This window comes from Neoarius graeffei, chromosome 25 (genome assembly GCF_027579695.1).
Source record: "Neoarius graeffei isolate fNeoGra1 chromosome 25, fNeoGra1.pri, whole genome shotgun sequence".
NCBI lineage: Eukaryota > Metazoa > Chordata > Actinopteri > Siluriformes > Ariidae > Neoarius > Neoarius graeffei.
Window position 1 is genome coordinate 50,068,405 of NC_083593.1, and position 14,776 is coordinate 50,083,180.

The window sequence follows — 14,776 nt, forward strand, 5'->3', positions numbered from 1 at the left end:
TGCGAGCTATATACACTATATATAGAAGCGATATACAGTACACCCTGGGAATACCAACCTATTTGCCAGAAAGAATCCAAAACTGTGAGAAATTGACTGAGAAGAAGAGATTTTTGTTGGTCATTAAGGCTTAATTAGTCCATAACTTCATTAATAAATTGTAATGAAGCAAATCTGAGTAGAAGTTATATGCACCCTAGGTACCCCGACCTTCATACCAGAAAGAATCAAAATCAGTGAAGAACTGAGGGAGAAGAAGCGATTTGTGTGGAAACTGCTCATTACGGATTGATTTAATTACTCCATATCTTCATTATTAATTGCAATTATGCAAATTTGGGACAACACTTGATGGCATAAGCTCATCGCCTGTCAGCCAGATGAGCTAATAATAAAAATACACTAAATTGTCATATTCCACAACTGTAGTAATCCATATTATGTCAAAAACCGCTCAACTAACTAAAGAGAAACAACATCTATCATTACTTTAAGACATGAATTAGTGTCTTTTAATTAATAAAAAATAAAGAAAACGCATTGCATTAGAAGGCGTGTCCAAAGTTCTGACTGATACGGTATAGTATATTGATACGGAAGCCGAGAGAGGCCCTTCATATAATCCTTTTTTTTTACTCACCTTGTTATCCCGAGATAACGACATAATTAATTCAGGATCTCGAGAAAACAACACAACTAATTCAAGATCTCGAGAAAACAAAACCGTTATTTCGAGATCTCGAGAAAATAAAACAATTATTTCATGATCTCGAGTAAACAGCTGAGAAATGGTTCATTCAGGTGCGCCAAGAGACTTGTGATATGCTGACTTTGGGGCTATTTCTCATTCTGTATAGACGCAACTTTGGTCATTAGAATGTCTGGAATAATCGATCACCTAATAAGGCAATATTTTGATCAGGGGTTGCCGTCTCAAGGCATCGTAAAAAGCCATTTCTGCTCTGTTACATGTCCGCCAATTTCTTTTTGGGCTTTTTCACCTTTATTGGATAGGACAGTGTAGAGACAGGAAATGAGCAAGAGAGAGAGAGACGGGGAGGGATTGGGAAATGACCTCGGGTCGGAATCAAACCCGGGTCCCCGGATTTATGGTATGGCGCCTTATCCACCTGAGCCACGATGCCCCCATGTCCGCCAATTTCTAAGTCTTCGGTGTCTGACCCACAGGGGGGCGCAGCTCTGCTAGAAATCTCAGCTGTTTTCTCGAGCTCATGAAATAATTGTTTTGTTTTTTCGAGATCACGGAATAATTGTCTAGTTTTCTCGAGATCACGGAATAATTGTTTTGTTTTCTCGAGATCTCAAATTAGTTGTGTTGTTTTCTCGCCATCCTGAATTAATTATGTCGTTATCTCGGGATAACGGTTTTGTTTTCTCGAGATCCTGAATTAATTATGTCGTTATCTCGGGATAACAAGGTGAATAAAAAAAAAGATTATATGAAGGGCCTCTCTCGGCTTTCGTATATTGATGATATCCTAGATCACTATTACATTTCGTTTGATCCATTCCATCTACTTATGTGTAGAAAAATTATAAAATAGATAAACCCTAATTTCCTTCTTCGGTCCGTATTTTCTATCCCGGATTTTTTTTTCTGTCTTAAAAGCAGGTGTTTGTGTTTAAAAGTAGCGGTAGGTATTTAAAGCTATTAAAAATCCTGTCTTTGATCCTCCTATGAAAGACAATCTGGCAACCTTTGAGGTGTGAAATATCCCCAGGTATTTTGGATAATAAAATCGGACTTAAGCGAACGTTTAACTCCGCTCTGAGTACGTGTAACTTTCCCGATGTATTTTGGATGACGACGATGTTGAATATGTTGAATATATAAGTATCAGGACAGCACATGACTGGAGACATCCTTTCGAATGCTAGCAGGGAATGAATTGACGAAGTAATCGGCTTCATTAATTGTATGATTTCTGCATTTCTTAAAGTGCTTTTTTTTTTGTAACAATATGTTTGACACTTCTCTCAACCAAGTTACTGTTTGTATGACATCCTTCTTCTGCTCCACGTCACCAAACGGTACGGGATTACGGCTGCCTGTAAGATTTGACATGATTAATCCGAGTAGATTGGATTGAGGTTGCTGCCAGCTGTGTCCAGATCAGCGTGTTGTACAGTTGTGATTTAGCATTTCTAAAACATCTTGTGTGAGAATTGAAAATGTAATTGTGTCTAAAATGTGTTCATGATTCAGTTGTTCACGTCTAGATTGTGAAAAGCTGTATCACTGTTTCTGTTATTGTGGATTTTTAACATTTTTGATTCAGCTTTTCATTTCTTTTTTTTTTGTCCACTTTCTTTCTTAAAACACATGCTTTGTTGGATTATGTTTGCTTCTATAATCTTATACATGAGCTCATTCCCATTTGCATCAGCTGCAAGCGCATGTATTAAAGAAAATATCGGCATGTTTAAGGAATGAGAAAGAGAGATTTTTGTCTAAAGTCACTGCTGTGAGCCAAATAATGCACTGGTTTTGTCATACTGTGTATATATTCCTCTCGTTCGCACGGATTTGAAAAGAATTGCACATTCTGTCTGGAACAATATGCACATGGAATAAATACATGTTTTTTAATGAACTCATATATCTGTGTGTTTGTGTGTGTGTGTGTGAGAGAGAGAGAGAGAGAGAAAACAGAGAGAGAGAGAGAGAGAACACACCCGGGGGGGGGGGGGAGAAAACACACCAAGCGAGAGAGAGAAACAACCAGAGAGAGAAAACACAGAGCGAGAGAGACAGAGAGGGAGAAAAAACACACTGAGAGAGAGAAAAAAGAGAGAGAAAAAACACACCGAGAGAGAGAGAAAGAAGACACTGAGCAAGAGAGAGAGAAAAAACACCAAGCAAGAGAGAGAGACAGAGAGAAAACACACCAAGCGAGAGAGAGAACACAAAGAGAGAGAGAAAACAGAGAGAGAGAAAACACAGAGAGGGAGAAAAAAAACAGAGCAAGACAGAGAGAGAGAAAACACACCAAGCGAGAAAGAGAAAACACACCGAGAGAGAGACAGAGAAAACACAGAGAGAGAGAGAGAGAGAGAGAGAAAACACAAAGCGAGAGAGAGAGAGAGAAAACACCAAGCGAGAGAGAGAGAGAGAAAACGCAGAGAGAGAGAGAAAACAGAGCAAGAGAGAGAGAAAACACCAAGCGAGAGAGAGAGAGAGAAAACTCTGAGCGAGAGAGAGAGAGAAAACACCGAGCAAAAGAGAGAGAGAGACAGAGAGAGAAAGAAAACACTGAGTGAGAGAGAGAGAGAGAGAGAGAGAAAGAAAACACTGAATGAGAGAGAGAGAGAAAGAAAACACACCATGCGAGAGAAAGAAAACACACCATGCGAGAGAGAGAAAGAAAGAAAACACACCATGCGAGAGAGAGAGAGAGAAAGAAAACACACCATGAGAGAGAGAGAGAAAGAAAACACACCATGCGAGAGAGAGAGAAAGAAAACACCATGCGAGAGAGAGAGAAAGAAAACACCATGAGAGAGAGAAAGAAAACACACCATGAGAGAGAGAGAGAAAGAAAACACACCATGCAAGAGAGAGAGAAAGAAAACACACCATGCGAGAGAGAGAGAAAGAAAACACAACATGAGAGAGAGAAAGAAAACACACCATGAGAGAGAAAGAAAACACACCATGCGAGAGAGAGAGAAAGAAAACACACCATGCGAGAGAGAGAGAAAGAAAACACACCATGCGAGAGAGAGAGAAAGAAAACACACCATGCGAGAGAAAGAAAACACACCATGAGAGAGAGAGAGAAAGAAAACACACCATGCGAGAGAGAGAGAAAGAAAAAACACAACATGTGAGAGAGAGAGAGAGAGAGAGAGAAAGAAAGAAAACACACCATGCGAGAGAGAGAGAAAGAAAACACACCATGCGAGAGAGAGAGAAAGAAAACACACCATGAGAGAGAGAGAGAAAGAAAACACACCATGAGAGAGAGAAAGAAAACACACCATGAGAGAGAGAGAGAGAAAGAAAACACACCATGAGAGAGAGAGAAAGAAAACACACCATGCAAGAGAGAGAGAGAAAGAAAACACACCACGCGCGCGAGAGAGAGAGAGAATGGGGAACTCTTGACATACTGTAAAGAACATGGAAAATAAATGTTGCAATTTTTTTGTCATAAAATTTTTCTTCGTTTATTTTTTTTTCAATAACAACATGGGAAAAATAAGTTCATGAATCTGGTGAATCGTTACACTCCCACATAACACAAGTATCAGGATCCCAAAATTATCCGTTCCCAAAATGAGCAGTTTATTATCCACACCAACAATGAGATAAAAGTATTGAGAGTGTGAATAAAAAATAAAGCACAATACAATTATAAAAATGCACAATAATGTAACAAATCAAACCCAGAGCAAAATGGTCCACCTCATCAAACACAACACCAAATAAATACAGTGTACGGTGGGTTTGAAAGTGCTCACCAAATCTATGAACCTAAATTAGTCCTCGATGGGGTTCGTAAACCTCGTTCACTGAAATTAAAGCCGGGTTTGCGCTGTGAGATTTACCCCGTTTTGTTGTCACTGACAAAAATCACATACCCTAAAACGGATTTTTTTATGTGACGTGTTTAGGTTATCGGCGGTTATTTTAACGCCACTGCCGCCAGCGATGGCTGATGGTAATCCACCGATAGGAGGACGACGACATCGGATAACAAATACAGTAATGATGATGGAGAAGACTAAACAGAACATGGGATGTAAATGAAGAGTGGAAGCAGAGGATATCTTGTTAACGTCTCATCACCGTTCTGTCATCAGAAACAGCAATGCGTTACAGCTTCCTGTATCTTTATTCCATAACCATGTCGTCCAAAATGTCCCCAAATTCCTTATGACTATTATACTAAGTGTTTTTGGTTTTCCTGTTTCCCCAAGCCCATTTCCTGTACAAGCCATATAGCACTGAGGAATAACATAAGGTCGACGGTTATAATCTGATACAGAGAACATGTTATTACACACTCTTGGCATATGATTTCCTCGAGAGATACCAAGTAAGTCAAGTAAAAAATAAAAAATAAGTTTAAAACCCGCTGAAATGGCACAGATGAAATCCAACTTGAGGTAAAAGTCAAGCATTATGTTTAGTCAAGTATTTTTTTTTTAAACCCTGAAAAGAAAAGGCTGCAAACATCCAAAAGCACAATTAATTAGATTTAGTCTCTTGGCGTCCTTTTTTAAAGCAACAACTTATAGAAATGTAACAGGATTTATGTAGATGTATATAAATAGCGTCCTGATTCGAAGGGGTTTATGATCGTGTCTCTGTGACAGAATGTGACCAAGCCGTCATAGAAGACATCATAATCCAGTTCTGCATCGAGTCCACGACACCACACAGTCCAAAGTCCCCTTTGTCCTCCAAAGTAGTAAAATAGCAGATAAGAAGGTTTCCCCAGACGTCGCTGACCAACAGCAAGGTGCGACTCAGCCGCCTTCCGTTTGAGAAACCACCATCACAGAATTTTTTTCTTTTTTCCTGATGGGTGCAGAAAATGTGCACCCATATCTGCGAAGGCTTCCAGTGACCTCTTCTTCGTCATAATCTTCACAAAGTTTCCTGTTTCGGACTTATGTCCCTCCTGCTGGATCCTCGTTCGCTGCTTGTAAAGTTCTCGCCAGAAACTCCAGCAGCATGTATTTCCAGTAGATCAGATCTCCAAGTGCACGCAGCTGGAGCGCGCATTCAGCCACCACAGACTTCTCTAAGAGAAAAACGGGGAGACAGAGAGACACAAAATTAATCACTATAATCTCGTAATCATGTTTAAAGACACATTTGTTCCTAAGCACAATAACTCAACTACATAGTCTGGCTGATATGTTACTTGGGATGAGGTTTTTTTTTTTCCCCTTAGGCCAAGTTTACATTAGACCGTATCTGTCTCGTTTTCTTCGCGGATGCACTGTCCGTTTACATTAAACCGCCTGGAAACGCCGGGAAACGGGAATCCGCCAGGGTCCACGTATTCAATCCAGATCGTATCAGCTCCGGTGCTGTGTAAACATTGAGAATACGCGGATACGCTGTGCTGAGCTCTAGCTGGCGTCGTCATTGGACAACGTCACTGTGACATCCACCTTCCTGATTCGCTGGTGTTGGTCATGTGACGCGACTGCTGAAAACGGCGCGGACTTCCACCTTGTATCACCTTTCATTAAAGAGTATAAAAGTATGAAAATACTGAAAATACTGATGCAAATACTGCCCATTGTGTAGTTATGATGGTCTTTAGGCTTGTCATCCTTCCACTTGCAAGTGGTAAGTGATATGCGCTGGGATCTCACACACAGCGGCTCAGTCCCGAATCACTGCTTGTGCGCTCCACTCGCGCGCTCTGTGAGCTGCGCAGGGCCGGAGTGCGCACCCTCCAGAGGGCACTCGCTGTTCAGGGCGGAGTGATTTGGAGCGCAGGATGCCTGCGGAGCCGAGCGTATCCGTGTATTGCCGTTGCTATGTGCATGCAAATCGTGTATTGGCGTTGCTGTGTGCACACTAATTGTTTTTAAAACGTTAATCTGATGATCCGCTGATACGGTCTAATGTAAACTTGGCCTTACAGTCCTACATTCATCCATCTGTTATAACAGATAGATATAGCATGTTCACTCATCTTCAGGTAACCGCTTTATCCTGTTCTGGAGCCCGTCGTATCCTAAAAGTTAAAGAAGCAGCTTTGGGATCAAAAAGGTTGCTGGTTTGATTCCCTGGACCAACAGGAATGGCTTAAAGTGCATATTCTGGACCAATTTCATTTTTTTTATATATATATGAAAGTATGTCCCTTTACACACTCATCCAGAAGGGTAATTTTGCACAAGGCCATCTGTCTACAGCAGAAAAAAATAAAATAACAAAACGCGTCTGGAAAAATCCCAAGGGAGCCTGGAGCCATATTCGTGACGTCACCTGCGGAAGCGCCAGCAGGCTGCGCGAGCTTTGCACGGTTTCAGTGCACAGCCTGTGTAGACCAAGCGCTCCCATTTCTCCCTCATTGTCCGGTCTTTTATGGAATCAATTTTGTGCCAAAATGTTCATACAATACTTTTGAAATATCAAACAAAAACGACAAATCAAAATACAAAAAAAGAAAAAAAAGTCAATTTTTTTAGACTGGCAAACAAATTATTCGTGGAATCGTGCAAAATATCAGTCTATTACTCTTCAGAAACCTTTTATTTTTGTTAATTCAACAAAGTGTAAATTCAATATCATAGTCGTCACTGAAGTCCACTCGATCCTTGTTTACCGTCAATGGATCGGTCACTCGTCAAACAGTCCGCCAGAATCCGAGTAGGGAATGGCTGAGTGGAGCTGTCAGTCAAACACAAGTTAGCCAATGGGAATGCATTCCTGGACAGCCCACCCACACGTGAAGTTTGTGCCAAAACTGCAAACAAAAAGTCAGGGAGCGCAAACGAGAAAGCTGGAATTGCAACCAAAATAAATTACGGCAAACAAAACTGAGAAAGACGCGGAACAAAAATAAAAGGTTTCTGAAGAGTAATAGGGGGCGGCACGGTGGTGTAGTGGTTAGTGCTGTCGCCTCACAGCAAGAAGGTCCTGGGTTCGAGCCCCGGGGCCGGCGAGGGCCTTTCTGTGTGGAGTTTGCATGTTCTCCCCGTGTCCGCGTGGGTTTCCTCCGGGTGCTCCGGTTTCCCCCACAGTCCAAAGACATGCAGGTTAGGTTAACTGGTGACTCTAAATTGAGCGTAGGTGTGAATGTGAGTGTGAATGGTTGTCTGTGTCTATGTGTCAGCCCTGTGATGACCTGGCGACTTGTCCAGGGTGTACCCCGCCTTTCGCCCGTAGTCAGCTGGGATAGGCTCCAGCTTGCCTGCGACCCTGTAGGACAGGATAAAGCGGCTACAGATAATGAGATGAGATGAGATTTGTCGTTTTTGTTTGATATTTCAAAAGCATTGTATGAACATTTTGGCACAAAATTGATTCCATAGTCTTTTGGAAAATGATGAGTACTAATCCCATCAAGATTGGTGTTGCTACACCCTCCTACGATACATCTGTTAACCATTTTAATAATTACGTGATAACGTTGAAGAAATGTGCAGAAAACCACCAGGTCGTTTTCTCATAAACAAACCAGCGCTGATGTAGGATTCAGAAGGAGGCGTCCCGCACACGACGTCACAAAAATCAATGTTTGTCGGGAAATCCAAATGCCAAGTTTTTTCAGCGGCGGACCAATTCGCCTCAAATGGCTTGATTTCAACTGAATTTTTCTGGTATTGCGCAAGGTAAAAAAAAAATTGCACAAAATGCAAAATGTGACAGATATCTGACCAAAGTTTAATATAAAATAGGAGAATTACATCGATCTTGCTCCTGAATTTACCCGTGATATGCACTTTAAGTGCCCTTGAGCAAGGCACCAAACCCCTTACTGCTCTGGATATGTTCTAAGTTGCTCTAGATAAGAGCGACTACTACGGGTAAATACCTGTATTATAATATATCCAGGAAACACTGGGCATGTGGCAGAGACACACCCAGTATCACAAGACACTGTGTACATGCGCACACACATTTTTACATATATTGAGCATGATATTTCTTTTATAACTTTCCGAATCGCACCAAAAATGAATCTAAGCTGGCTAAGAAATCAGAAGGTTATTATTTTTTTTAAATCACACAGTGTTGCTGTTTCACAGCTCCAGGATTCGATTTGAGTCCAAAGTGTAAAATGCAGCTGACTGGATGACATATTTTTTGTGGAATGACTAAGGATGAGGATTTCCCTATGAGTGATTCATGGTTTCTCTTCTTAATTTCCTCAATCAGCTCCTGAAACATGATGATGATGACGACAATTTTATGATTAACTGCTTGCAAATCCTGATTAACAACACAGCACAAACGGTGATAAGAACAGGGAGAACGAAAAGACAATCTAGAGATATAGATACGAGTGAAGTCATTCCTTAGCTGCGTAAATTAAAAGGAAAAATCTCCCCTGATTTTTTTTTCTTTAGTTAAACTTAATTATAAAGTGATCATGAGCTCAGGTTCATGTGTGTGTGGGGTTTCTGTGCATGTTCTTCCTGTGTCTGTGTCGGATTCTTGCAGTGTCCTCTTTAAAAATCCCCACACATGCCTGTATGGACTAGTATTGCTAGATTACCCCTAAGGGTGAATGAGTGTGTGTGTGTTGGATGGTGTCGTACGATAGACTGACGTCCCATCCAGATCGTATTCCTGCTTCGCACCCAGTGAGACCCTGACCAGGATGAAGTAATTACATTATAATTACATTATAATTACATTATTATTATACATTGTTACACTGGCGCTCGGTGTGTGACAAGAACATGAACTTGATGTGTCTATTATAAATAGTAGCACTGAAAAGGGCTTGAAATAGGCTTTAAAAGTCTTTAAATTTTCTGACAACTATGAACAAAGTTACATTTATTTTGGGGGTTTGTTTTGCTTTGTTTTAGTTGTTTTGTTTTGGTGAACAGAGAAAAGAAAAATGTATGAAAAAGTTACAGGTTTTTTGTTTTGTGTAGACTTTTGTGTAGTAATACAACCCAATAAATGCTTTCCGAATACTAATACTACTATTACTATTAACAACAACAACTAGAAGAAGAAGAAGGCTTTCACACAATTATAATTTAAAAAAAAATCTCCTGAAAACAAAACAAACACATTATCACAATGTTAATGTATATCCTGTTTACCTTTGCTCGCCATTTTCAGAAGTAAATCTCGTCCTTGTTATGAGGGAAAGCAAAATAAAGAAATGCTCGCTCGCTCTTCCACTGCTGAAGTTAAATAACACGATTTTACTTCCGCTTCTGCTGGCAGCTATTTCTGTTAGTTATTTTTAGAAGGGCTGCGCTCCAAAAAAACTCCACACTGGACACGTAGTGCACTAGGACAGAGTGCAGAAACAATCGATTTCAACCCGACGTAGTGCGCGTGCAAAGGAAGTGGAGATAATTTACGATTTGGCTCTGACGTCTTACACAACTGACTGGGTGACGTGGTTCTTGTCAGACGAGGATTTTCCCGATGAGTCATTCAGAGGTGCTGGTCTTTTTGTCACGAGAATAATATCACATTTCAGTCATTTAGTCAAGTACAGACAGGGGAAAAATGATATTCGAGTTTGAAAGCACTCTTTATGCATCATACTATTCCACACAGAATGCTCAGTTATACATATTTTTTTTGAAAAAGATAAACAATAGAGGGCGGCACGGTGGTGTAGTGGTTAGCGCTGTCGCCTCACAGCAAGAAGGTCCTGGGTTCGAGCCCCGGGGCCAGCGAGGGCCTTTCTGTGTGGAGTTTGCATGTTCTCCCCGTGTCCGTGTGGGTTTCCTCTGGGTGCTCCGGTTTCCCCCACAGTCCAAAGACATGCAGGTTAGGTTAACTGGTGACTCTAAATTGACCGTAGGTGTGAATGTGAGTGTGAATGGTTGTCTGTGTCTATGTGTCAGCCCTGTGATGACCTGGCGACTTGTCCAGGGTGTACCCCGCCTTTCGCCCGTAGTCAGCTGGGATAGGCTCCAGCTTGCCTGCGACCCTGTAGAAGGATAAAGCGGCTAGAGATAATGAGATGAGATGAGATAAACAATAGATGACACATTGAGAGATGCTGTACCTGAAAATTGAAGAATTTGATTGTACCATCTTCTTCTTCTTTTGGCTGCTCCCGATTAGGAGTCGCCACAGCAGATCTTTCGTCTCCATTGCTCCCTGTCTTCCACATCCTTCTCTACCACACCTGCCACTTTCATGTCCTCTCTCACCACGTCCATGTATCTCCTCTTTGGCCTTCCTCGTTTTCGTGTGCCTGGCAGCTCCATCCTCAACATTCTCCTTCCAACATGCTCTGCATCTCTTCTCAGGATGTGCCCATACCATCTCAGTATCATCTCTCTTAGCTTAATTCCCAAGCTCACCACATGCGCTGTCCCTCTGATGTGCTCGTTCCTTATCCTGTCCAACCTTAACGTCCTCAACTCCGCCACCTCCAACTTTGCCTCCTGTCTCTTCGTTAAGGGTACTATCTCCAATCCGTACATCACAGCTGGTCTCACTACTGTCTTATACATCTTACCTTTCACTTTTGCTGGGACTTTCCTAGCACAAATGACTCCCGAAATCCTTCTCCAACTGCTTGACCCTGCCTGCACTCTCTTTCTCACCTCACTAACTAGAATTTGATTGTACCATCTATTAAAAACAAATCCAGATGATATAACATCTAACTTTTAAAACATTTCTGGGAAGAAAAAAAAAATCAAAATATTAAAGCCATCCACCAAATTTCATCCAAATCTGTTCACGAATTCTTGAGTTACGTTGGAAACAGTAAAAAAAAAAAATGGATCCATGTACATATCCAAATCCTGGATCCACATGCATATCTGGAATTGCATCAAAATCTTACCAATTGTTCCTTGGTACATGGCGCACCTTTCCTCCAAATTTCATCAAATCTGTTCCCGAATTCTTGAGTTAGATTGGAAAAAGACAAAAAAAATCCTGGATCCACATACATATCCGAATCCTGGATCCACATACATAACCAGAATTGCATCAAAATCTTATCAACTGTTCTTTGGTCCATGGCGCACCTTTCCTCCAAATTTCATCCAAATCTGGTCACAAATTTTTGAGTTATGTTGGGAAAAGTCAAGCAAACAAACAAACAGAGGTGAAAATATAACCTCCTACAACAAAGGAACTAATGACAACAATGAAACAAGGCATAATTAAATTAATATCTAAACCTGGAAAAGTCCACCACACAGTGCAGCCTTGACCTGAGTGAAAGCCTGTTGGCATGGCTTCATCCACTGGACCGGATCTGGCGCTCCGTTTTTAGTGAAATCAGTCAGCAGGCTGGTGACGTCCAAACAGTGAGGCACAAACCTACGATAATAGCCAGCCAGCCAGCCCCAGGAACTGTCTCAACCCCTTTTTGGTCTTGAGCAGGTCGCAATTGCTGTGGTCTTGTCAATTTGGGGACGCATCTGCCCATGACCCAAGTGGAAGCGCAGATACTGTACTTCCACCTGCCCAATTGCACACATCTTTGGGTTAACTGTGAGGCCCACATGCATCAATGACCCCAGAACCGCTCTGAGGTGTTTTACATTTCACAGCCAATTGTTGCTATATATAATGTTGTCGTTGAGATAGGCTGCAGCATGCAGGCAGAGGATTTTGTCCATGACCTGCTGGAATATCGCCGGGGCCCTGAATAACCTGAACGGAAGTGTGACAAACTGGTTTAAACCAAACAGGGTGGAAAAGGCCGTTTATTTCGCAGGATAGGGGAGCCAAGGGAATCTGCCAATATCCCTTTGTTAGATCCCAGTGTTGAATAATAATAACGAACAACTTGTAATGTGAGGCATCAGATACGCGTTGAATTTAGACACCGCATTGACATTTCTATGACAATATTCAGAATTTGATACCGGTCATGTGAACAGCATTAGGTTATGAAACCTGATGAATCGAGTGGCACTTGCAAGATATTTTACGTTCTACTACTTCACTGTCAGTCTGATGTTGTTGTCACTCACTGCCCTGAGGTGCCGCGTGTGTGCAATGCATCATGGATAACGTAGTGTGAAGCCGGAGATAGTGGATGGCTCTATGATTTGGCTCCATACTATGTTACCCACGATGCAGCAGAGCAGAGTAGGCGTAACCCAGCGTTCCCTAGCTACAGGCAGCAGACAGCGCGCACACCACAGCCGGCGCACACTCACAGCAACATGGCCAGTGAAAGTTCAAGTAGCGGCACGGAGAACACAGATGAGTACAATGCCAAATAATTTTAGAAATTTGATTGTTGTGTGCATACACAGATGTGTACTGAAGAATGAGGCTATCTGAAGTTTTCCTGTTTTGTATTTTGAGAAATAAAAAGCCCTTGAGCATGCATCCCTCTGTCTGATCAATATGGTTGATATGGTCAATGCTGTTGATATGGATCTTAAAATAGCACTCCTTCAGTGTATATTGGCAGTCATCTTTTTAGAAACACACACATTTATGAGGAAGTCTAGTTGTCGTTTATTAGAAGTTACTGTTAGTTGAAACTGAAAGCATTTGTTTGAAGTCACGTGTAACGTTTTGGTAGCAGTGGTTGAGTCAGTGAAGAAATCAAAATATTTTGTCCTTTTTTCCATATATAGTATGTACAATAACTTCCATTTTGTGTGATAGAATATAATATCTATAATATGTGAGTAGTTTTGAGTTAGAATGTAGCATATGATTTTCGTCTTTATTTTCATATCCCACCTAAAAGTAAAATGAACTGAACTTTGAACTAGTTCAGAATTAAAACTGTGAACTATGAACATGAACAGTTCACTTTTAACATGTTTGAACTGAACTTGAACTAGTTCAAAAAAAGTGTGAACTTGCACAACACTGCAGCTGCATGTAAACGGGAATATTAGTGGAATATTCATTTTCATTACATCTGCCAACTTTGTTGGAGGAAGTTATGTTTTCACCTCTGTTTGTTTCTCAAGTAACTCAAAAAGTAATGAACGGATTTTGATGAAATTTGGAGGAAAGGTGGGCCAAGGCACAATTGATTAGATTTTGATGCGAATCCGGATCTGTGGCTTGGCAGAGGCTAACTCTTCTGAGTTCCCGTCTCATTAGGCATGTAAACATTTTAGTAAGAATATTGTCTTTTTCAGAATAAGGGCAGAATATTTTTTAAGAAGAAGAAGAAGAAACCTTTATTTGTCACATGCACACTTCAAGCACAGCGAAATTCATCCTCTGCATTTAACCCATCTGAAGCAGTGAACACACGCACACACACCCAGAGCAGTGGGCAGCCACACTACAGCGCCTGGAGAGCAGTCAGGGGTTCGGTACCTTGCTCAAGGGCACTTCAGCCCAAGGCCGCCCCACGTTAACCTAACTACATGTCTTTGAACTGTGGGGGAAACCGGAGCACCTGGAAGAAACCCACGCAGACATGGGGAGAACATGCAAACTCCGCACAGAAAGGCCCTGGGTTCGAACCCTGAACCTTCTTGCTGTGAGGCGACCGTGCTAACCACTACACCACCGTGCTGCCCAAAATGCAAGCAAGGTGGCAGTTGCTGTTTTGGAGAATGTGGGCAATTTTGTGCATCAATCGATAACAGATTAATTAATATGTAATGAATGGGTTACTACAGTCTGGATTAGCCCTGCAATGTGCTCAAACATACATCCATCCATCAGGGGCGCAGATACGTTTTTTGAACTGGGGGGGACAAAGCTGCCAGCAAACCAACCCCAACCCCACCCCCACGTAGCCTACGCGTGTGTGTGTAAAGTGTAAACCAGTGCATCCTGACTTTCTAACTATGCCTGTGTGTTGCGTCAGCGGCAGTCAGTCAACAACTCTTCGCAAAGTTTCCTTATGAACCAATATGCTCGCTGAAATTATGGCAGGGAACGCTAGCCTAGTAAACTAGACCCACCCGCCTAGCGGCCAAAAATATTTTTTGCCTGCGAGTGGGTCTAGCCTCGCACCATATCAACAAAACACCCCGGGCATCAAATCGTGCCCGCTAATCACAACGCAAGGTTTTTGTTTGGATTCTTTGGGCGGGCTTTTGCAGGAGTGACGACAAGGCTGCGCGACGCTGGAGAAAGCACAACAGGAAAGATAGCTACGGCTAGTGAACAACGCGCGTTTGA

The 14,776-nt window shown here is 41.8% G+C and overlaps 1 protein-coding gene across 1 annotated transcript; it reads right to left on the reverse strand.

Moving 5' to 3' along the window:
- Positions 1-4,164: 4,164 nt before the first annotated feature.
- On the reverse strand, positions 4,165-9,880 carry pmaip1 (phorbol-12-myristate-13-acetate-induced protein 1). The gene is made up of 2 exons (XM_060909588.1): positions 9,778-9,880; positions 4,165-5,774 (listed from the first exon to the last, which is right to left on the reverse strand). The coding sequence occupies exons 1-2, from the start codon at positions 9,788-9,790 to the stop codon at positions 5,641-5,643; spliced, it is 147 nt and encodes a 48-aa protein (XP_060765571.1). The 5' UTR covers positions 9,791-9,880; the 3' UTR covers positions 4,165-5,640.
- Positions 9,881-14,776: the final 4,896 nt, after the last annotated feature.